The following is a 22897-nucleotide window of genomic DNA, read 5'->3' on the forward strand; positions in this document are numbered from 1 at the left end:
CAAATCAGTCGATGTTCTTATCATATCAGTATCTTAAGTTTGCGTTCCTGGACCAAAGATCCTTCTCCGCGGTCTTGATCCGGGGAGAAGGTACGGAGCACGCCATCCGCCGAATGTCAGGAGACTCGTCTGACGACACTTGGACGGCGGCCGTTCGAGAACTTGATGTTTTCTTTTTCTGCAGACGGCGCATGATGCGTCTCTGGGAATACCCTACGCGGAATAGAGTCAATAAGCTGCCTCGTTCCGAGAGACTGAAACCACGCTTAATTAGGTAGACACTGCCACTAGGCTGCCTTTTGGACCCGTCGTTCAAGGCCAAACGAAGCTGGTTGGGCTGAAAGGAGGGCCAGGAAAAGGGAAATGGAGATCAAACCTGCCAATCAAGGTAGCAATTGAGTCTAATGCACAAAGTTAGATGAGAACGAGCAGCAGGTCGTGCGTAACGCTGCTCCTGATTGACAGTCGCACTGCACGGTTGTATGTATGTCTATGCGCTGATGACGCTTCGAACTCGATCGTGCCCACCCAGAGCCTGCAAATCCCTTTTTCTCCGCACTGCAAAGTTTCAGTTGACACTGACACTGACACATGAACAGTGATGATTGGCCGGGGACAATCCCTTACGGATCGGGAATTAGAGCATGGAGGATCGCCCGATTGCCTCTGCCGCGAACAAGGCCATCCAGTATGAAGCTCGCCATCCATCTTCCGGGGACTAACCGCTGCTGCCGCAATGCATATTCGCCTGCACCGTTTTGGCCTGGGCTGCATTAACTGGGGAAGGGTGGAGCGTGTTCGTCTGGTCCTTTCATTTCGCTTTTTGATTTTATTTTTCCGGTTGGCATTTATTCCTAGCTGATCAATTCATTTTTCTTGGGACCACTAGCGTCAGGGACTATGTAATCCGTAGGGTGTTTCCACATCAATGTCACCTGCAATGTGATGAGAACGGGGGTGGTTTCCATACCGGGGGCCTAGGAACAGGCTTCTCGGGCGAGTGGTATAACGGGATAAACCTAGATAGTATAGAGGTAGCATGTCAGAGGAGTGCAGTGTGGCACGGGGCGCCCAGGATGAAGGGAGAGGGGGGACTGACCGTGGTCAGTTTTTGGTTCTAGCTGGCTTCTGCGAGTGTTCGGTGCAGAACCAATGATATCGAATCCAATACCTTAAGTTCTTGGAAGCCAATGATGATGGATTATCGCGGCTTCCCATCGCTGTCCCACCCGCATCCCCTCCTTTCACTTCCGGCCATTCTCTTCTCAGCAAAAGATGACCAAGACCCAGTTAGCCTTCATTTTGCTTCTTTCCCGAGAGGTCGTATTTTAGTTTTTTCGCGTTTCTTTTTCGTCTCAAATCCGGAAACCACTTGCGCGGCTGTGGTGGAAATCTGTGGCGATTAGTGCTCTCACCGGGTGGAGTCACCATACAAAAAGGAGAAGAAGGAGCAGAAGGGGAGGAGAGAGAGAGAGATGGAAGAGGAGAGAAAAACAAGAAGTCACCGTACGACTTGGGAAAGGTGCAGGAAGAACATTTGGTGGTACATCCAGCCATCCTCCATATTATTTTTTGACTTGAAGCTCCAGAGCGTCGGCTGCCCCACCTCCGAACGAGCACCAGAATATTAAGGGACCACCGCTCCCAGTCTGGTTCCTCTTGTTCCTCCCCGGTCGTCCTCTCTTTGGCTTTGGCTTCTTCTCTTCTTCCTTTCCTTGGATCTGACTCTTCGTCCTCTCTTGGTTCCACCATCCAGCATCCAGCATCCATCGTGCACCCTCGTGTGCTTGCAGTCTGGCAGCTGGGGGTGTGTCGGGGGGCCCTTGCTCACTCGGCCCTTTTCCCCTCTTCCTCCACCGTTTCCATCCCCCCCATCACCAGTCATCGTACGACCTTTCTCCTCCGAACTGCTTCCCCTTCAGACTTACACAAATCAATTCCTGGCATACAGAATATTTTTCTTTTGACCGAAACCTTCCGTGAATTTATCCTTGGGATTGTTCCTTTGCTATCGGAGTCCCCCAACCCATCCGGAACCGCTCACTCTTCCCGCCCGCCGAGTTTTCCCCACGGGGTTCCCCGTGCGTCAGAATCGGCCCAGACAGCGGCGACCTTCCACCGCGTACGAGACGACGTCCTGCCCGCTCCTTTTCAGCCTTATGCCAGTATACACTCGGGCTCACGTTTCGCTCTGAGCCCTCCGGACCGGCATCCGTCAGCAGACGAGAAGCATTCCATCTCAGGTCTGATGAACGTTTCTCATACAAGCAAGATCTTTGCGGGTGATCTTCGGGGTGTCGGCTAAGGCGCAACAATCCACACGCTGTATCAAGGAAAAAAAAGACGAGGTTCCAATTGATTAATTATTGTTGTCTGGTTCTTCCAGCCAAGATGACCTTGGCTCTGGCTACAATGACTCCGCTGGGTTCGGGGCCTAAACGCGATCATACATCGAGCACAGAGATTGACATGATGACGGAAGCTGATGCGCTCCATGCGGCTATTAATGGACCCCCACGCAAAAGGAAAAGGACCCGAAAGGTTCAGACAGATCGCAAGTTTGAATGCACATTTGAGGGGTGCGGCAAGAGTTACTCACGAGCGGAGCATCTGTACCGCCACCAACTGAACCGTACGCATGCAATCCTTCCAAGAGCTTGTGAGCAAGTACTAACTGGCTGCTGCTCTAGATACCCCCAAGCAGATTTATCGGTGCGACTTTCCTGATTGTTACCGCTCGTTCGTGCGACAAGACCTATGTATCCGTCATAGAGAACGCCACACCACCCAGGGATCGCAGCTACAGAAGCGCGATCACTTTGCGCAGGCTGCAGCAACCAGCAACAACCTGAAAAAGCCGCAAGTCTCTCAAGTCATGTCACAAGTGGACGCGAACCACGCACCTACACTCATTCCGCTACCCTCCAATTATTCGCCCGTTCAAGCCCCATCCGAGGGTCAGACAATGACAGTGCCTGCGATGAGTGCATCGAATCAACACGTACACATGCCCTCGCCCTCAGGATCTGTGGGCATTGGCCAGGGATTCAATTATCAGACTATGGTGTCCCATCATGCAGTGGACCTGTCTGACCCTACGTTTTCCCGATCGAACAGTTCCAGTAATCATACACTCAGCTCCCCCCCAGGACAGTCAAGCACAACAACCTTTAGTCCTCCTGAGATACAGGCGGTGCCTCATACGGCGCTCGGTGGTCACTCTGCTGGCAAATCGTCCCCCAATTCAGGAGACTTGAGCCACGAAGTGCGATCTCACCATTCCTTGGCCGAAACATCTTCTCTAACACACGATATCGATGGCCCTTCATTGGCTCATCCCACATCCTATTCAGGCCTACAAATCCCTGTGGGGGGATACACAAATATATCGATGGCTCCAGCGACGTCGGCTTCGACGTCTCTGGACCGCGGAACACTAGAGTCGATGTCAGAGATGATGACATCCGGCCCGTCAGTGGGAGATGCCGGCTTCGACGCCTTGGCTTCTTGTGTCTACCCGGTGTTTGGTGGCGAAGCCCACAACCGGTCACCCTTCGCAATGGCGGATGATTTCACAGCATGGCTGTTTAACGATCCCGTTACAGGCTCTCCGTCCATGGGGTATCCTGCTCCCACTAACGTGGTGCCAAATTACTTGGACGCTGTCCAACTACAGAACCAATTTTTCATGAGTGATCCGGCGTATGGCAGCTTTCTCAGTGGTGTCATTCCGCATCATCCCATGAGTGTCACAAGCATTCTGGATCCGGGATCACCGCGCGCCATCATGTCAGAGGAGAAGAGACAAGAACTTCTTGCCCTCATGAGCTCGAGGTTTAATGAGGCCTTCTATGCAGTGTCTGCTAAGCGCAAGGATGCGCTGATGGACGGTGACATTGACGACGATGACCATGTGCTAAGTCTACGCATGATGCAGATGTACATCGGCTCGTATTGGTACCATTTCCACTCTCAGTTGCCCATTCTACATCGTCCAACATTCGAGGCAGACAAAGCGCCTAATCTTCTTCTGCTCGCAGTGATGGCTATTGGCGCATCCACGCTGGATAGAATTCACGGGTCAGAAGTAACCGAGGCAGCAGCGGAGTTGGCGAACTTTATCGCCTGGCATCTCCGAACGGAGCTTTTCATGGATGCAGACTTTCGTCCACCAGCTAAGCTCTGGATTTTCCAAGCACTCCTGCTGCTGGAGGTATATGAAAAGATGTACTCCACTCGTGCGCTCCATGAGCGGGCGCATATCCATCACGACACCACACTTACACTGATGCGACGGGGCAGCTCATTGATTGGCCGCTCTGCATTAGACTCTCCTGCAAGCTTGCGCGATGATCGGCAGGCCCGGTCAGCTTCTGGATCGACACTGGCCCCAGACTTTGTGGCTGAAGAGTCATGGACACACTGGATCAAGGCTGAGGCCACGAGGCGAGTGGCTTTTGCGGCTTTCGTTCTGGACTCTACCCACGCCACTATGTTCGGGCATTCGGCTAAGATGGTTGCTCACGAGCTTCGGTTACCGTTGCCCTGTGATGAGGCGCTGTGGTCTGCGACTAGCGCCTCTGAGGTAGCTCGAGTGCAATCGAGCCTGCATGCCAACGGAGTCAAGCCTGTCATGTTTTTGGACGGCCTTAAGAAGACGCTTAACGGACAGCGGGTCCGGACAAATGCTTTTGGACGAACCATTCTTATGGCTGGTTTGCTTAGCGTCAGTTGGCACATGAATCAACGAGACCTACAGGTGAGCTCACTGGGTGGGCCACCGGCATTGGGAGGCCGGGACAAATGGCGGTCAGCACTGTTGCGAGCCTATGATAATTGGCGACGAGACTTTGATGAAGCGCTGGGCCAGTCACCATCGGGGCCATTTCATGGTGGATACCGTACCCGACATCCTCTAGACGACGATAATGTTTTTGAGTCGCGCGACGTCCTCCATGGATTGGCGCATATGGCTTCTCACGTTGATATTGTCGACTGTCAAATCTTCGCTGGAGCTGGTCGGCTCATGGGACGGTCTATCACCCCCAGAGACTACAAAGCGGCGCGCGAAAAGATGGTTGATCGCTGGGCCACCAAGGCTACAGCCCGCGACGCCACGTTCTATGCTTTGAAGTTCTTATCGGAGTGCCTTCTGGATGAGAAACGAGCACTGAACGAGGATGGGGAACTGTATTCGGGTCGAGACGATTACCTCTTGAACCGGCCCTGGGTGCTGTATGTTGCGGCTCTAGTGGTCTGGTGCTATGGATATGCACTTGAAGGGCCCTTGAAGACTCCTGTCAAGTTGAGCACCCCTGCTGCACAGCGGCAAGACATGCAGGAGTTTCTGCGCCGGGTGGGCGGCGTCCGTGAGCCCAGCGACTTGGAAGGGATGCAAGGATGCAACCGCTGTCTGGGCTTGTTATTGATCCTCCGGGACGGGTTCGCCAACACGCGCTGGGAGTTATTGGCCGAAGCTGCCAATCTGCTCACCAGTTGTATCGACAAGCTGAATGGAGCAGCTTGCTGAGATATTACGTCTCCACCAAAATAAGTTCTTTTGTTAATTTCCCTTACATTTTTGTGTGTATATAGCGTTTGAGGGAGGATTCTGTTCTTTTGTACTGGGACGCCTTTGTGTTTCGATAAGCACCCGCTGCCTTGTTTGCTGTATTCTCCTGCGTGGCTTACGTTGAGTTGGCTGTCTGAATACTTTGCGCATGTGTTATGACTTGGATACCAATGGGACGGATAGCGTTGCATGTTTGTATTATTGCAATATTAGTACTAAGTACTTCTGTGAAACTTCAAAAAGGCCAATCATGTTCCATGATCAGTACTAGTAGTAGTTACTCGGCAATCAGTGTACTCCGTAGGCTGATGTTGTCATCATATCAGTCAAAGCGCAGATCGATAGGGGGGTTGTCGTGCCTGAGGTGTCCGGTTACCACAACAACAACCGGGCAAACAGTGCAGCCGGACTCTCTCCTCCATCCCGCCCGCTCTTCTCCTTTCCTTGTTCCCCCATTCTGCCCTCCTCCTTCATTCCAAAGCCATACGTGGTACTCCTGCCATTGCCGTTCCGTTTGTTTAGATCGTCGTCCACATCCCCCTGTCGCCATCCCTCGCAGCCCGCTGTCGCATATTCCTCACGCAATCACCACAATCAACACAACAAACAGTCATGGTACGTGGCCGTCTCGCAATGTCAATTAAAAGCATCATTATCCCTCGCTGGCGGGAGAAGAATTGTCCGGATGGCATCAGGAACGAGCAGCACTCTGTATCCCTTGTTTGTTGACTGTCGTGGTCAACCTCGGGGATAACTGGTGTGGTTGGATCCATTGAATTCCGGCCCCTCGTCGGCCCATCCAATCCCTTTGCTCGTTTCCATGGTTCACTAGTAGTCGTGGCTGCTTGTTCGTCATCGGCACACTTCATCTCCCTGTCCTCTTTCCATCCTCCATTTCATCTCTGATCTCTACTCTTCATCCCGGATTTTTGCACGTGTGATTTCACTCTCAAGATGTCTCGCTCACCAGATATGCACCATGACCAGGCTTCGACCAACTACAAGGAAGCCTTCTCTCTCTTCGATAAGCGTGGTACCGGCAAGGTCGCGCTCGAGTCGCTAGGCGACCTCCTGCGCGCATGCGGTCAGAATCCTACTTTGGCGGAGATCGCAGATTTGGAGAAGTCCATCGGTGGAGACTGTACGTTTTGACTTGCTCTGAAATGGCTAATGTGTATCTAACACACTTGTGCGCAGTTGACTTCGAGTCGTTCTTGAAGGTCCTCAACCGCCCTGGAGGCTTCCGTGACCCTGGCGAGCCCGAAGAATACTGCCGCGGATTCCAGGTGTTCGACAAGGACCTGACTGGGTTTATCGGTGTGGGACAGCTCCGATACAGTATGTGAAGCAGGATGGAGTTTATTGGGTTGATACTGATGATGGCTACAGTCCTGACGAATCTCGGTGAGAAGATGTCGGATGAGGAGGTTGACGAGCTACTCAAGGCCGTCGACACCAGCTCCGGCGAGATCAACTACACCGGTATGTTACACCAACTGAAAGTTCACCATGCCTTTGTGTTGGGTCAGGCTAACAGCAGCAGACCTCGTCCGCACCATCCTGGCCAACTAAACGACACACGATACCGATACCCTCCTGACGTTCCTGATGATTTCTGTTACGACGCGAACCTCCTACCAGCCGTGCCGGAGTTGAAGGCTTGAGCATAGTTTAGTTATAGTGCATTGTATATGGGATATTGCGCGATTCAGCAGCGGATAAACATAAGATAAATAAACATGATAAAATGATACATGGTATATGGAAGTAAAGTATAAATAGCACAATCAACTCCTCATAATGACCACTTCACCTCCCAACACCATAGCCACTACCAAACCCATCATATAGAAATACACCCCATAACCCACAACATCAAAGATACGCCATCCGAACTGATTATCCCTCCAACCACCCCACCCACTCTCTATCCAACCCCTTGACCACCTTCTCCAGCTCATCCCCCATCATAACCCCCGTCTCCACCAAAGCCCCCGGCAAGAGATAAACCACCCTAGCCTTCTCCCCATCCTCATCCTCACCTTCAGCCCCAGCACTCTTCCCCCCAAAATGCACCTCATCCAAAAAGTACCCCATGACAACTCTACACCGCCCGCACCTCAGAAACAACCGTTTCTCGAACCCATCTTCCCTCCGCACAAGCGTGTGTTTGCGATCCGGGATGGTGGTGGATAGAAGGATCGTGTAGTGCTTTTGTTTCTTGGAAGATTGTGATTGTGATGTGGTGGGTTCTTCTTCGTCTTCGTCGGCGGTGCTGTTATCGCGCGGAAGAGGTAGGATTAAGGCACCGTCTTTGGCGGGGTCTTTCCGGCGCGGGAGGGAGGAGACGGAGCGTGTGGTCGCGAGGAGGAGGTGGTTGCAGAAGCGGCAGTGGTGGGTTTGGACGGGGAGGCGGGGAGGCGATTGTTCTGTAGATGTGGTTGTTGTTGGTGGTGGTGGTGGTGTTGGGTCGTCTGGGGTTGGGGTTGGGGTTGGGGTCATTGTGTGTGTTATAGGTAATTCGCTGGTGGAAGGAGGCTGAGGTATAGTGGGATCTGGTAGTTTTGTTTGTGGGTTATTATTGTATTGGGTTGATTGATTGCTGGGTGTTGGTGTGGATGGAGGAAGGCTGGTGGTGACGGTGATGTGAGGTTTAATGTTGGGTGTGAGGTTTTCGGCTTATCGATAAGGGGGGGATGGTTCCCTTGGGTGTTGGCAGCTTGAACTCATTAATGTGAAACTAAGCTAAAGACAATGTAGTAGATACAGGGGTATAATTAACACCTAGAAACTCAAAAATTGTTTCCAGGTGTTTAATTGTTCATATTATAATGAGGGTCGTCATTTTCCAGGCGACCTACTGCGAAGGTGACAGAAGTTTGGATATTTGTTTTGTTGTCGAGTGCACCACACAGAACGATGAAATACCACTATGATAGAACAGAACTCTTCCAATCAATGAGACAAATTCACACAAATGACATCAGGTCTACAGCATGATGCCATAAGTATAGAGCTGTGGACCAACTGAGTTTGCCCGAAATAAGCAAAACCTCTGTGACTGCTGCGTCTTCAAGACCGCTGATGGAGTGCATAGTTAATAAGATTAAATGGAGCCCGAGAGATCCTACTAGCCATAGGCAGCAGGTCACATGCGGGCAATATATAGCCATCAGCAGAGAAAACCCGCTATGCTTTTGCGAAAACAAGACGGCGGTGACGCTGTGCCTTCTATGTCCAGCACTATCCTTGCTGCATTCCGTGCTTGCTTTTTGGGAAGCAGTATCCGAGCCAATCAACTGACCTGTTGATCGGTAGTGTAAGTAGTACATTATACGATCCAAATCTGGGTGAATACTATTGAGAGTCTAGCTCATCCCAGCTTACATTTGTCCGTCATTCAGTGTGGACGCTCTTCAATGCCTGGGATCTGGCGACCTTTCCAAATGGGTCCCGAATGGATTCTACCGACCCCTTCACATCAGCCGACAGTGGATCAATAACCATGTTAGTGTACAATTGTTGCACGAGGGGGATGGATCTCAAGAACCCGATGCCGGCATTGCCGATCGGAGACTTCCTGCGATGCACGATAATACTAGTAATTTATCGTTTGGCCCAATAGAAGCTGCTTCCTGACAAAGCAACAACACCCATTATCTACGAGTATAGTAGTAGTTTTGATCCCGGGATGCTGGCTTGAAACCAGCGGCCAATACGCATTTTTGGTGGCATGTTATGGATCCTTAGGTAAAGCAGGACTGAACAAGGACCCGAGCATCAGGCACCGGTACATGATCGCGGCCAGCTGGAGGATATTTTCGGGTTTGTTGTTGTGCGGCGGCTCGGATATCATTTCTCTCCCTGTCTATCAAGGCAGCCACATCCGCTCTAGTGGTGGTTCGGCACCTATCACGGCCCTTCCACTAGCGACTAGACTATCTACCACCACGTATCCAGCGCTAATCTGAAGAAATCAATGAACAGTGGGCCCTCGGCACTTCTTCTGAGTCAGTCGAACTCTGTCGACATGAACCACACCGAAGTTTTTCGGGTCGGGCGTATTTATGTGGCTGGCTGAGGTTATCTGGAAGGTCGGGCTTGCTTCGATAGCTAGTGAGCATTCTGCTGAAGCAATCTGCAGTAGTTGTCCACAACGCATGACTCGTCTACCTTGAGAGCGTGAGGAATTGGGTCAATGCCTCCATGAGTTTAGGTTACTGGTCACTCAGACTGGGGACAAATTTGAAGTGGGCCGAGAGAACCGCATGCGGTCTACGGAGTAAAATAGCGTCGTAACCTCAGCTGAAGCAAGATGATGACAACCAAGTGGAGTCGAGAACGACTCAGGACCGTAATGTCTGCGGCACTGTCCTTAAGAACCTTAACTCAATGGTTCACCTCTGATGGCGAGCTAATCGGGGTTGAAATAACCGACAGAGGTCGATTGGCCCGGACTAGCCTGACTTATCAGATGTGAGGTATATATAATTGGCACGTTTCCGGCCACGAGACGCTGATCAGGTCCTTCCAAACTGTTCGAGCCAAGAATGGAGCCTTTCCCGTTCAATATCACAGAACACGTTGTTGATTGCCAGCATATTCGAGAGTATGCTCGTGCAACTCGAAGTACAAATGATGCACTAAAGCTTGCGGTCAAACAATACACACCAAAGTCGAATCCAAATCCTCAACCCGGTGATGTGACTATCATTGGAGCAACTTCTGTTGGATCCCCTAAGGTGAGTCGTGACGTATATTTACACAGTATACTGTGCTTCGATGCATGACTCAAGAGAGTGTAAGCTAAGCTTATGCAATGGCACAGGAACTAAAGGAGCCGCTATGGGAGGAGGTGTACGAAAGGCTAGGACGCCAGGGACTTCGAATCCGCTCTATTTGGATCGCAGATTCAGCCCACCAAGCTGCGAGCGCGGCCATTAATGCGGAACATCTAGGGTTTGAGCGTACGTTTTGTACTTGCTACCAGCAAAGTTTGCCCAAGGTTAATCGTATCCTAGCATCATGGTTCGACCACAGCCGAGACCTGCTTTATATGATTAATAAGTTCAAGGATGAAATGCCGAAGCCTATTATTGGAGTCGGACACAGCATCGGAGTTGGCCAACTGTAAGTTCTACTCTAACATATATAGCGTAGGAACATCCAGCCTAACGTACAATTGCCATCTACCAGACTGGGCTTATCCCTGATACACCCCCGGCTTTTTACTTCCCTCGTCCTTATAGAACCGGTGATATCAAAGGATTTCAAATCCGGAAAAGGGCCGAGCTTTGCGAAATCAGCTCTGATCAAAAAGGATACATGGAAGTCCCGCTCTGAAGCAGATGCCTATTTCAGAAAAGCACTTAAAGTATGGGACTCCCGATGTCTTGATCTATGGTTCAAATATGGCCTCCGAGACTTAGATTTCCAGGCCGATTCAGCCGGAACCGGTAACCCCGAGTCCGCGGTCGGTCTGGCCACCACCAAAGACCAAGAGATCGCACAGAGCTTACGCCCCAACTTCGTCGACCTGCAGCCCTTGAACATGGACGGCAACAAACAGCCAGATTACTTACGAGATCCCACATTCTATGTCGATGTGACCGGCCAGTCAAAAACTCTGCCATTCTACCGCTATGAACCCATCTTGTTGTGGAGACTACTCAAATATGTCCGGCCATCGGTATTATGGATCTATGGCGGAAAGAGTATCATGGCGACACCAGATCAACGAGCAGAGAAGCTACAGCGGACTGGCACAGGGGTTGGGGGCAGTGGTGGATACAAGAACGGCCGCGTCAAGGAGATAGTGATACCCGAAGGTGGACACTTCGTTCCGTTCGAGGATGTGGCAGGAGTTGCTGAACCTGCTTCTGAATGGATAAAACATGAGATAGCCAGATGGAAAGAAGAAGAAGACCGGATCCAGAAGGGCTGGCTGGAACTCACTGCTAAAGAGAGATCTTCTATCCCAAACGAGTGGCTGGCGCAAATGGACAAATACTTCATGAAAGGGAAGGCGGGCAAGACGAAAGTAAGGGCAAAGCTATGAGCATTGAATCAGTGAAAAGAAATGCGGGTGTTAATATCATTCAGTGTGCCTTGTAGTAGTGTTTGCGAGGCATTATATCAAGTCGTTGTATGGGGGATTTGTACATAGGATCCAGACAGACCTTGCTTGAGTAGACCACTGCTCTCGATATACGTGCTTAGTATGGAATATTGATCCAAGCTGATTACTGACATAAAACTCTCAATTGTTTATCTCTCAGCCAGGGTTACGACAAGCCTCCAATAAAGTTGAGACTCAACAGTCATTATCGAATCTGCAGAATATGAGGCAACGGTCACCTGACAAATGAGTAAACGGGAAGCGGTTCTCCACGCCGCCGGGAAGCCGATCATCGCCTTCAAGCTCTCCATGGGCCAAAAAGGAGACCCATTAACGAAATGCCACCACCAGAGCAAAGGGCTTCAACGCCCACCTCTTCGCGATCAGCCGCGAAATCTCCACGTGTGCTTGCATGTGTGCTGTGCCAGCAGCGCAAGGTCAGATGCGACCGCAAGTTCCCCTGCGCCAGCTGCATTCGGGCCGGCGCGCAGTGTGTGCCCACTCTGGCCCCGCGGCCGCGGCGTCGCAGGTTCCCCGAACGAGAGCTTTTGGAGCGCCTTCGGAAGTATGAGGATTTGCTGCGCCAACATAATATACCCTTTGAGCCTTTGCATGCCCCTGCTGGAGAAGACAGCAGGACCCCGGAGTTTGTAGAACATGCTCGTTCTGAAGAGCGTACTGTTGGGGAAGAGGGACAGTCAAAGGAGAGCATGACTGTCAAGGCTGAGCCAGTATACGCGGCTAAGTTGTGGCTCCCGCAGCAATGCATAGCCTATCCGATTTGCACTAACAGTTGTTTAGGAATTACTGGAAAGTTCTCAGTTTAGTGGTATGTGCTCTATATGAGTTAGGCTGAACTATGCTTACAGTGGACGTCAGTCACAAGATGCTGAGGATGTCGATTTTGATGATAACAGTGAGGATGATCCCAGTCACTCGCAGGACACTTTGGGAGGGACTGCCGTGAGAAAGATGTTTGATCAGGCATACAAGAACAACCACCAGAATTTCATATTTGGATCACATGAAGCCAATGTAGATCTATCGACTTTGCATCCTGATCAAGTCCAGATTTTCAAGCTCTGGCAGATTTACTTGGACAATGTCGACCCTTTGCTCAAAGTCACACATACCCCGACTCTCCAAGCACGCATATTTGATGCTCTTAGTGATCTGGCTCGTATAAGCCCGGAACTGGAAGCGCTCCTTTTCAGTTTGTACAGCGTCGCTATCATGAGTCTCGATGACGAACGAAGCTCGTTCGGGTCTCCGAGGAAAGAACTTTTGCAAGGATATCAGTTTGGATGTCAGCAAGCCTTGCTTAATTGTGATGTGTTACGCACCGGGGATCGCGAGTGCTTAACTGCTTTGTTGCTCTATCTGGTTAGTCCCTCGAGTAGCCTTTTCTCGTGTGCCTCTAACACTTCTAGGTGTCTATGAGGTCTGAAACAGATCCGAGATCTCTGTCTTCGGTGCTTGGAGTTGCCATTCGAATCGCTCAACGCATGAGCATCAATGACGAAAGGACAAATGCAAGATACTGCCCACTCGAGCGCGAGATGCGCCGGAGGTTATGGTGGTCGCTGATAATGTTTGACAACCGCATTGGCGAGATGTCGGATCACAAAACTTCAATGTTGATACCAACTTGGGATTGTAGAAGCCCGCTCAATGTGACCGATAATGATCTGCAACCGGAGATGAAGGACTCGCCAGCTGCTTATGCGAGCCCGACTGAAGCATTGTTTATATCTGCGCGCAGTGAACTGGGGGACTTTCTGCGACACAGCGCCTTTCACCTGGATTATATCAACCCATCTTTGAAGGCGGTCGCCAGAGACACGAAAGGTGATGGCATGACTGACATAGAAAGGAAGATAGAGGACAAATATCTCCGACTCTGCAATCCAGATAATCCCCTTCACTACATGACGATCTGGACGATACGTGGCTTCCTTGCAAAACACCTTCTGCTTGAACTCTACTCGAAATTCTCGCCCACGAAGCAATCAGAAACGCAGCGCAACACCGCCAGCTCCTACGCAATACGAATCCTCAAGTCTGATACTATGTTGATGAGATCCCCCCATACAAAACGGTACCGCTGGCACGTTCACATGCACTTCCCATTCCCTGCATATCTACATGCCATCCAAGATCTGAAGAAGCGGCCCATGCAAGCGCATGCTCGTGAAATGTGGAAGACCATGAGCGAAAACGCGGAGTTACGTTTCAAAGATATGCATAAATTCCCCCCAGTCTTTGAGAATGTCGCGCGAAATGTCCTTCAGGCCTGGGAGGCGCATCAAGCAGCATTGGGGGAACATGGAAAGTCGATAGCGCCACCATGGATTGTGCAGGATGTTAGAACCAAGTTGAACAATCTGCATTCAGACTCGGGAAATTGCAACGCAGAGCAGCCGAATGACACGGAGGGGACCACTTCACTCTCCATGCCCACGGAGCATGATATTCCTAATTTGCTATCTGGCATGGAAGGATTTGGCAGCGTAGCTTGTGGGCTTGGTGGATATTCGGACATATTTGAACAGGCCGTCATGGATGTTGACGCGGATCAGTCAGGTTGGCCCACGATGAACTTCTACCCGATGTGGTAGAGGAATAGAGGATATGCTTGTCGTCATTGCGAGTCTCTGTACAGCTGCCACTCCATTGTCGGTCGAGTGAGATTATATGCGCTAACCAACTGACGAGCAATGGCCACAGGCCAGACATCGCACAACTCGTCCATACTCAATTCGAAGGCTAACCCCCGTTTCTATTCATCGATCAATATTGGACACGACGATTTTCTCGCTGTCTTTCTAAACAGTCGATAGTCAAGACCATGGTCGGCGCTTTTTATCCTCCTGGCTAGGTTTAGGTTTTGTCGATGCGAGAGGCCCGAGTAGAAGGCAGATTGAGGGGCCATGCAGAGCAGAAATGTGCAGCTTATTTTTTCATTATACTCGCCCAAAGTTGCTTCGTTATTGGGCCTATTACAAACCCACTCAATCAGGATGTTTACGGGTATCGGCGAAGCTATCGCCTATCTACCCGCTAAGGAAGGGCCACGTTAGTGCTCTTCGTCAGATCCGAGGTACAGTCGTTGTAGCCAAAGGCAATGCCTCTTGCACATCATATGCACGTACCCTCCTTCAGACACCAAAATGCAAAAGTAACGCAGATCTCCAATTTACTATCCGTACAACCATGTCGAGGGCGAAATTGGTGCCTGGCGCCACTCCGGGGCCGAAGCCCCGGAGCGGAGCATGGAGCAGCCTCCGTTCATTGCATTTTGCGGTTGAAGCAGTCTGGATTGGGCGACTAGCCTGTTCGCCTGTCACAAGTTTAGGAGATATTAGTGGGGTGTCTCTTTTGCCTATTGGGGGCTAATCAGTGGATCAAATCCCTCCGCTTTACCCGGCCGGTCCCTTCCACTGTGGATTTGGACGCAATTCTCGTCGATAAGATGGCGATGCTGCTGTGCTCCGTCCCACCCCCTCGCAAGGCTAACAGGGCCGAGGGACTCACTAGCAGCAATCACTAACCCGCCACGGCTGGTGTCTCAGATCCACCATTGGCCATGCCTGAACTTGGGGGTTCGTCAGCTTGGCCTGCAGCAGCAGCCTCAAGGCTCCCCTCACACTGCACATGCCTTCGCTTCTCTTCAGAATCATTGTCTCGTTTCTTCATTCTCCCAACCTGCAATATCGTATCGTGCAGCCATGCCGCGAAGGCCCATCACATCAGATCCAACGAAGCGCAGAAGGTCAGACGGCACAAGATCGCGAAATGGGTGTCGCACCTGTCGGTAAGTTACTACCATCCAGGTCTCACATGACTGCGGTTTGCCGCTAATCCTCCGTCGCATATATACAGCGCCCGCCGCATCAAATGCGACGAAACCCCCAACCAATGCAAAAACTGCACATCAACCGGGCGCTCTTGTACCTATGACATCCATCGCCTCCCCCGTGCCGCAAATAATACGTACCGTTTTCCCCACGACCTACTCCCTCAAGTAACGGACGGCTTCCGCTGGACGATAACATCCGACGAGCGGCGCTGCTTCTCACACTTCCAACACTTTACAATCCCAGGATTACTGGAATTATTCGACTCGGAACTATGGAAGCAGCTCGTCCTTCAAATCAGTTACTCCGAGCCGGCAGTCTACCACGCTGCGGTGGCCTTGAGCGCCGTACACCAGGACGTCGAGGTATCGGGGATGCCATTGCCAGGACAGACTCGACAGAATATCTGGCAGAAGTTTGCACTCGAACAGTCCGCACGCTCATTCGGGATATTAAGCCGACGGCATGCGAGTGATCCCCACTTGAGAGAGGTCATGTTGCTCTGTTGTCTTCTATACTCGCTCCTAGAGCTCCTACAGGGCCAATACGAGCGAGCATGCCACCACCTCCAAGGAGGCCTACGTATACTCCGAGAGCTCAAAGTCCAGAAGCCTCTAGCAGACGAAACTGAGTCACCCGTGGAGAAATGTTTAGTGGCAGCCTTCGTACAGCTAGATATCCAATCGACATACTACGGCGTCGACGGACCAGTTCTATGCGTGGACAACGAACTAGGCAAATACCAATGGCAACTGAAAAATACCGAGTCATTCGCAAGCCTCATCGAGGCCCGTCAAGCCATCGAGCCCCTAGTCAGTGGAGTATTCCGATTCACATCACAATCCTGGCCACTATCTCCCGCCGACGTGGCGAGAGATTACAACGCCCTGCTTCCGCGTCAATACCAACTCCTCTCCCAATTAACCCACTACGCCGAACTCTTCACCCCATTCTACACCCACGCATACCCCACCCTCACGCGAAAAGAGCAACGCGGCTCCGACATCATCTACATCCTCCACCGGACCCTCACACTGTCCGTCAAAACCTGCCTCCTAGCCAAGAACCCCGCCGTGCTCGACATCTACACCCCGGAATACCAAGAAGCATTATACCTCGTCGAAGCACTATTACACAAGTACCCCGAACGACCAGCATTCACACTAGACGTGGGCATTCTACCCAGCTTGTATCTGATCTCGTTCGGATGCTACGATATCCGAGTACGGCTGCGCGCCATCGAAGTGCTGCAGCAATGGCCGCATCGGGAGGGACTGTTCGAGTCGAAATGGGCGTCGTTTCTCTTGCTGGAGTTTGTGAAAGCGGATATCAAGAAGGATGCGGAGAATGTGCCAGAATTGACGGTGAGTGAGGGTTCCGCGTCCGGGTCTGGCTCAAGTTCGGCTGCGAGTTCGCCCTCTGCTACGGTGGATCAGTATATGTCTACTGTTGGGCATATTGAGCGCGTTCAGCAGCAGATTATGACTGGTCAGGACTTTCTGTTGCAGGATGCGCTGCAGAGCGCGGATTATTTGACTTCGTGGTCGTGCGTTAAGGCGATAGCGCCGAAGAGGGGGCGCATGGCTAAAGGATCATCTACTTAACAAAAGTTATATTACCTGTGTCGGATCATACTGCCTCGTATGTAATACTTACATCTTCAGTAGCACTTTGATGTCCAAAACACCTATCTACAAAATCACAGATCTATTGTGGAATATGACACAAGTTGCTGATGGCCACTCAAGGGCTGCAATTATCTATCTCTTCCCAACCCCGCCTCAATCGCGCATAGCACTTCTGCATCGGCCACGAATGCAAATCACGAGTCTGGTTGATAATACCAACCAACGCCTCGCGCTCGTCCAGCTCGGTAAAATACTCCCCGTAGAGACCAATAGATATCACGGCAGTGACTAAAGCCGGGTGGCAATGGGCGTGGTTCACTGCAATGCCGCATATCCTGAGCAGGATGGAGCGGACTTCTGCTTCCGCTTTGCGATGCGCAGCTCGAGTGGAGTTTCTGATAGGTTAGTACATGGGGATCAGCGGAGGGATAGGATATGTAGGACGTACGAAAGGTATGGATTCTGAGCGGTTAGGATCATATTGGCTATCTCGAGGTGCTGCACTGCAGTCACCTGTTCGTCGGAGCTGTACCATATTGTAGGGAATAGTTCGCCACGCGATCTATCTGCTTTCTTTTCGAATATCGGTGCTAGTTTGGAATGGTAGTCATGTCTGAGCTTTCTGTGGCGCAGCATGAGGCGGTCTGGGGAATGAGTTAGTGATGCAGGAGATGGATAAATGGTAGTAAGGAAGGGAACGAACTCCATTCCTCACGCGTACCGTCCCCCCAGCGCCACTTCGTCACTTCACTAGCGAGCATTACCAAAGTATTTGCAGCAGACGCCTTCCCCCAGTCTTCTGGACTGAATCGCATTTTGGGCGGCCGTTGTCTTGTCAGTGCGTAGTATACCTCCTGTCGTATAACTATCCAATAAGCTGCAGTGGCAAGAGACTGCTCCAACCGGTGGGAGATCATGGCATCGATAATTCTCTGCGTGATGGCTAAGAAGTTGACTCTATCGTGCGTAGACATGTCTGCGATCGTATCGTTGTTGTCCTCTATGTCCTCTTCCATCTCTTCGTATTGGCGTAAGATAACTGTGGCAACCATTATATTCTCTTGTTCAGTGGGATCGGTTATTTCAGGGAATCTGAGAAGCTCGGGAATGCATTTGAGCGTGTATTCTACGGCTGTACATTTCTCCAGGTCGGGAAGAAGCTGTCCACGATAGCAAACTCCTTGGGGTGTTGCGTACTGCGGGAGGCGAGCTAGGTGGCGAGCAGAAACTGCGAATAGAGCGTTGCGTATGATCGAGCAGTATTGTGCTCGACGCGGTACTACTAATTGAAAGTGTCGGCGGTCGTCGCAGTGATCGAACTACGATATTTCAGTAAAATAGGCATCACAAGTAGTTAGTGCCTTACCCATGGCGATATTTCCTCGATGAAATGGCGTAGAAGACAAGCTTCCTGCACGCTGGTCTGCCCGGGCTCAAGAGCAGATGAAGCGTCATCTGTCTGAACTAGTATCCTTGACCGTGACATTCCATTGATCGAGCGATTGCTTTCAGAGTTGTTCACAGATTCCCACTCGCTTGCAACATTAGATAATCTGTTGACGTTGGTCGTGTCCTCCAAAACGAAGGTGCGAAAGCCATTCCGTGAAGGATCAAAGGGGGAAGTCCGATCCTCACGTTGGGCCCATATAGGACCATCAATTTTGTCGGATGTTGGCGTTTCCCATCGCTCTGTAGGCTCCTGGAATGGTGTTGGGCTCTGAGTCACATCCAGGGACTCTGGGAGTGAAGAGTCTCCTGAGAATAGCTTCCATTTTTTTGGCTGGCTGCTCATCCAAGATTGATCTTTCGAGAAATTCCCATCAAGCCTGGCCGTCGACCCTTGGCGAAAGACTGACTTCCTCTGTACTGGCCTACAGACTAAGCCTTTTTCTTTACATCGTGTGCATGTCGGTTGTTGTTTGTCACCTGTACTTGACTCAAGCAAACATTAGAACATTCGGGTTCGGGAGGAGCAGACCTACATCTCACGTGTTTCTCTGGGATCGATTAGCACTAGACGATATCTCCAGAAGATGAATTATACTCTGAGGGTCTTACCGCGACAGTTAGAGCAAGGTGTCCGTGCCAGTGTAGATTGTGATGATGGCGGCATTGTTGGGAAGTGAAGCAATTGGCGGTAACGGCAACTGGACGGCGGAGCCTGCTCTTTTGGGCCAAAAGCCACCTTGAGGGGAAGTCCCCCACATCCCCGCATCCCTTGAATCCGTCCCAGGAGAACTTTGTCATCAAGAAATATGTTTTATTTCGATTGAATTCTACCAACTTCAATCTAATGTGAATCATTGCAGTTCAGCCGCTCGCCAATCTCGTTAAAGCGCACCACTTCCCCAGACAGCAGAGCACGTTGCAAAGCTTGTCCGATCTTCATCACCATAATTCCTCGCTCTAGCGGCAGCGGAACCTCGGTGTCCTTCAGTACCGCAGTCACAAATTCGTTGGCTTCGACGGCAAATGCATTCTCGAATCTCTCCCAGTATTCCGGCTGCACCTCGTGTCGCATACCCAGTTTATCGGCAAGGACAATGTTGTTCTGTCGGGGAATAACGTTGACCATTACCTTACCCTCGGTTCCGGTGATCTCGGTGCAGACATCGTGTCCATGTGCCTGAGTCCGTGAGCAGTAGAAGTATGCAATCTTCCCGCCCCAGAACTCGACAACACCGACTGCGTTGTCCACATCCGCCAGGTCCTTCAGCTCTGGGTGATGCTGCAGCGTTCCAGCTGCCCAGCAAGCTTTGGGCGTCGGGTTATCCAAGAACCAGAGCGACAAGTCAATATCGTGAATGGCACAGTCGACAAAGATACCACCATTGCGGGACGCGTATCGGACAAAGAAGCCCGTCTCATCCTTCAGATCGCAGGTGTTCGACCGCACCAAAAACGGTGATCCAATGGCCTTTTGATCGAAGATCTTCTGGCTCGCGTCCCGGTAGGAGGCATCGAACCTGCGCGAGAAACCGGCCATCACTTTGAGTGAAGGCTTGGCTCTCGCTGCATCAACCACTGATTGGGCCTAGTGACGAGCTATTAGCATCTATAATGTCAGATATATTGACAAGGGTAGCAGACCTCGGCCAAGTCGGTACTCAGTGGCTTTTCGCAAAGGACATGCAGGTCCTTGTCGATAGCTGCCAGAGATTGGCTTGCATGGACGTCAGTGCTGCTCGAAATCCAAACTGCCTGAAGTCCAGGATGAGCCAGCATATTGTCGTAGTTGTCATAGACGGTGATGCCAAACTCGTTGTACTCCTGGTTGCTTGTGGCCCATTCAATCTCGCTAGCATCAGTACTGCAGACTGCCACGACCTTGGCTCGCGGAACACGGTAAAGCAAGGTATGTACATGACGCTTGCCCTGAAAGCATATTAGCACTGTGGCACAAGTCTTCGTGAATGAAATAGATGTGTACCATCCGGCCAAGGCCGACAACTGCAATGTGGACGGAACTCATGGTAGCTTTTTCTTGTGATGATCAAGTACCTGAGAAGCTGTATGCTCTAGGATCTTTCCTGTGAGGTTACAACAGTATTGGGGAGGAATGTGCTCTATTTATGCCTTCTGATGTCCAGCATACAGAAGCTGGTTCACCTTATGGTTGTATGTATAGCCGCCGGCACTTGCCTAATATGGTAATCGGTTGTTGGCGGCCTTGGCCGCAGCCTCGCCGGGACCTACTGAAACAGGGAAAAATAGTTATATCGAGAATTTCTCGCTCCCATCCCACTCTGCCCATAATTGCAATAACCGGAATCGAAATCTGATCTTGAGGGCTCTCAAACCGAACACTTTACGTTTTCGAATTCATGGACATGCTATCGTAACAGGAAATAATGCCCGTTGTGCTGAACTGTGGAGATCATGTGACCCACTCAGCGATAACCATCCCGTTTGAGGCTATCGACTTTGTTATCCGCTCATCCACCCCCGAACATGGCAGCGATAGAAACCCATCTCGCAGTTACATGCCACAACGCCAGTCGCTGAGGCCCCCAAATACCAGCTAATCTTTAGGACTCGTTCTATTCATGCTTGCTGCCGGGATATACTCCCCTAACCGGCTTACACCATGAAGAATGTCCGAAATGACTTTCTCCCCGCCGATCGGAAAATTGCAACCCGAGGTACGGAGAATCTCGATCACAACTCACTGCAAAACCTGCTGACACTTCAGACTGCCGTTTATGCACTAAAAGACGCATAAAATGTGATCGGACTATCCCACAGTGCCGCAAATGCACTATTCGGGGGCACTGTTGTCCTGGGTTCGACGCAGTTCAATTGAACTGGAACCATTCTATGGCACGTCGGGCGAACCAGATCTCATCTCGATCTGAATTCAGTCATCCGCAAGATCGAGAAACGAAAGGCTACCTCGTTAGGCATGGTACTGCTATCCTCCATACTTTTGTTGTGGAGGCCAGTCCGCCGATCCCTAACCCGCTGACAGATGACGGTCTCAGTCGTCGCCAGTCATCGACAGTTCTAGGTGAACGGCTGATCAATCATTTTAGCTGCCATGTTGTAAGCATATTCTCGTGGATCGACAGTCACAAGAATCCTTGGAGGAAGATCGTGCTACCTCTGGCACAGGGGTCTATAAGTGTCCGCCTGTCTATACTGAACCTCGCTGCCGCTCACTTAGCAGCCACTTCTACTGGTACCATTGCATTACGTATGAAACAGGTCAACTATAGCCTAAGAGATATTGCCTTACGCAGCCTAAACCAAGAGATCCAGCGCCAACTAGACTGCCATGCCGTGAAGCCACCTGACCAGCTATGTCTGACTAGAATTCTCATTGCTGCGATTACACTTTGCCATGCGGAATTGGTGACTCGCGATTCGACCGATTGGACTACTCATCTACATGCATGTCGGTCGATCGTAAGCAGGTACGGCGTGTGCGCTCGCAACGAGTCTCTCGATCCTATGACACAATTTGCGATCAAAGAGATCAGGGACGTTGAGGTATTCAACAACGTCTTCTCGTTCTCAAGCAGCAGTAAAGTAGCGACTACCGCAATTGAGTTTCAGCCCTGGACGTTTACAGACCTGATCAATGACATCACTTCCATGGAAAGACATCATTATGGGTATCTCAATGAAGGCCGACAGCCACCTGATGTTGACTTCAACATCTGGCAAGCAAAGCTAGAGCAAGCCTCCGCACAAATGAGTATGTCGGATATCACATGTCTGTTGGCCCAGGGGAAGACTACGCGAGACGGCTTTGAAGCCCTCATAGACACCCATTATTACGCAACTCTTATATATCTCCATCAGGCGTTTGCATCTCCAACCTCAATGATGAAAACCGTCTCCTCCACTTTACCCATCCTCCTTGATAGAATTCAAAAGGTTGCTTTGGCTTCCAGCGATGCGTTCGCCCAGGATCTCTTTTTCCCTCTTTTTATTGCTGGTACAGAGTGTTGGGGAGATGAGGGTAAGCAACAGATAGTTCAACAGATTCTCCTCAAACTACTTGTCACGACTGGGTTGTGGTGCAACCACAGGGCGCTGGATTTTCTGCGTGCATTCTGGTCAAGCTCGAAGCATCATGGCACCGGAAAGTGGATACAGTATGGTCGAGATTCCAAGCAACAGCTGGGTCATTTTCTTGTGTTCTGAGATGGAATGATCTTGGAGAATATCCTCCGTTATCTATCACAAAACTGGTTTCATGCAGCTCATGCCATGTCAC

General features: G+C 50.9%; 12 protein-coding genes across 12 annotated transcripts; 7 read left to right on the forward strand and 5 right to left on the reverse strand.

Annotated features, from left to right (window-relative positions):
* Window positions 1-25: 25 nt before the first annotated feature.
* An07g01610 (hypothetical protein) lies at window positions 26-1885 on the reverse strand (the record flags this gene model as incomplete). The annotated part of the gene is made up of 7 exons (XM_059748236.1): window positions 26-337; window positions 377-454; window positions 529-768; window positions 971-1019; window positions 1172-1259; window positions 1607-1837; window positions 1879-1885. The coding sequence occupies 7 exons, from the start codon at window positions 1883-1885 to the stop codon at window positions 26-28; spliced, it is 1005 nt and encodes a 334-aa protein (XP_059606137.1).
* Window positions 1886-2391: 506 nt separating this feature from the next.
* An07g01620 (uncharacterized protein) lies at window positions 2392-5530 on the forward strand (the record flags this gene model as incomplete). The annotated part of the gene is made up of 3 exons (XM_059748237.1): window positions 2392-2632; window positions 2691-3471; window positions 3835-5530. The coding sequence occupies 3 exons, from the start codon at window positions 2392-2394 to the stop codon at window positions 5528-5530; spliced, it is 2718 nt and encodes a 905-aa protein (XP_059606138.1).
* Window positions 5531-5944: 414 nt separating this feature from the next.
* Window positions 5945-6441, reverse strand: An07g01630 (hypothetical protein; the record flags this gene model as incomplete). Its single annotated transcript, XM_059748239.1, has 2 exons — window positions 5945-6148; window positions 6316-6441. The coding sequence occupies 2 exons, from the start codon at window positions 6439-6441 to the stop codon at window positions 5945-5947; spliced, it is 330 nt and encodes a 109-aa protein (XP_059606139.1).
* A 103-nt stretch (window positions 6442-6544) lies between these two features.
* On the forward strand, window positions 6545-7144 carry An07g01640 (uncharacterized protein; the record flags this gene model as incomplete). The annotated part of the gene is made up of 4 exons (XM_001391214.3): window positions 6545-6713; window positions 6770-6910; window positions 6962-7054; window positions 7116-7144. 4 exons carry the CDS (start codon window positions 6545-6547, stop codon window positions 7142-7144), a joined length of 432 nt encoding a protein of 143 aa, XP_001391251.3.
* Window positions 7145-7381: 237 nt separating this feature from the next.
* Window positions 7382-8074, reverse strand: An07g01650 (hypothetical protein; the record flags this gene model as incomplete). Its single annotated transcript, XM_001391215.3, has 2 exons — window positions 7382-7403; window positions 7497-8074. 2 exons carry the CDS (start codon window positions 8072-8074, stop codon window positions 7382-7384), a joined length of 600 nt encoding a protein of 199 aa, XP_001391252.3.
* Window positions 8075-8656: 582 nt separating this feature from the next.
* On the forward strand, window positions 8657-10362 carry An07g01660 (uncharacterized protein; the record flags this gene model as incomplete). Its single annotated transcript, XM_059748240.1, has 7 exons — window positions 8657-8719; window positions 8814-8891; window positions 8977-9063; window positions 9104-9173; window positions 9251-9524; window positions 9923-10014; window positions 10097-10362. The coding sequence occupies 7 exons, from the start codon at window positions 8657-8659 to the stop codon at window positions 10360-10362; spliced, it is 930 nt and encodes a 309-aa protein (XP_059606140.1).
* Window positions 10363-10652: 290 nt separating this feature from the next.
* Window positions 10653-11630, forward strand: An07g01670 (uncharacterized protein; the record flags this gene model as incomplete). The annotated part of the gene is made up of 2 exons (XM_001391217.3): window positions 10653-10702; window positions 10769-11630. The coding sequence occupies 2 exons, from the start codon at window positions 10653-10655 to the stop codon at window positions 11628-11630; spliced, it is 912 nt and encodes a 303-aa protein (XP_001391254.3).
* Window positions 11631-12028: 398 nt separating this feature from the next.
* An07g01680 (uncharacterized protein) lies at window positions 12029-14308 on the forward strand (the record flags this gene model as incomplete). The annotated part of the gene is made up of 3 exons (XM_059748241.1): window positions 12029-12504; window positions 12542-13073; window positions 13121-14308. 3 exons carry the CDS (start codon window positions 12029-12031, stop codon window positions 14306-14308), a joined length of 2196 nt encoding a protein of 731 aa, XP_059606141.1.
* Window positions 14309-15418: 1110 nt separating this feature from the next.
* On the forward strand, window positions 15419-17151 carry An07g01690 (uncharacterized protein; the record flags this gene model as incomplete). Its single annotated transcript, XM_001391219.1, has 2 exons — window positions 15419-15504; window positions 15573-17151. The coding sequence occupies 2 exons, from the start codon at window positions 15419-15421 to the stop codon at window positions 17149-17151; spliced, it is 1665 nt and encodes a 554-aa protein (XP_001391256.1).
* A 139-nt stretch (window positions 17152-17290) lies between these two features.
* An07g01700 (uncharacterized protein) lies at window positions 17291-19422 on the reverse strand (the record flags this gene model as incomplete). Its single annotated transcript, XM_059748242.1, has 5 exons — window positions 17291-17570; window positions 17624-17819; window positions 17897-18494; window positions 18542-19036; window positions 19234-19422. The coding sequence occupies 5 exons, from the start codon at window positions 19420-19422 to the stop codon at window positions 17291-17293; spliced, it is 1758 nt and encodes a 585-aa protein (XP_059606142.1).
* A 43-nt stretch (window positions 19423-19465) lies between these two features.
* An07g01710 (uncharacterized protein) lies at window positions 19466-20647 on the reverse strand (the record flags this gene model as incomplete). Its single annotated transcript, XM_001391221.1, has 3 exons — window positions 19466-20209; window positions 20266-20550; window positions 20606-20647. 3 exons carry the CDS (start codon window positions 20645-20647, stop codon window positions 19466-19468), a joined length of 1071 nt encoding a protein of 356 aa, XP_001391258.1.
* A 631-nt stretch (window positions 20648-21278) lies between these two features.
* Window positions 21279-22824, forward strand: An07g01720 (uncharacterized protein; the record flags this gene model as incomplete). Its single annotated transcript, XM_059748243.1, has 2 exons — window positions 21279-21317; window positions 21421-22824. The coding sequence occupies 2 exons, from the start codon at window positions 21279-21281 to the stop codon at window positions 22822-22824; spliced, it is 1443 nt and encodes a 480-aa protein (XP_059606143.1).
* Window positions 22825-22897: the final 73 nt, after the last annotated feature.

Source organism: Aspergillus niger (genome assembly GCF_000002855.4).
Source record: "Aspergillus niger supercontig An07".
Lineage (NCBI taxonomy): Eukaryota > Fungi > Ascomycota > Eurotiomycetes > Eurotiales > Aspergillaceae > Aspergillus > Aspergillus niger.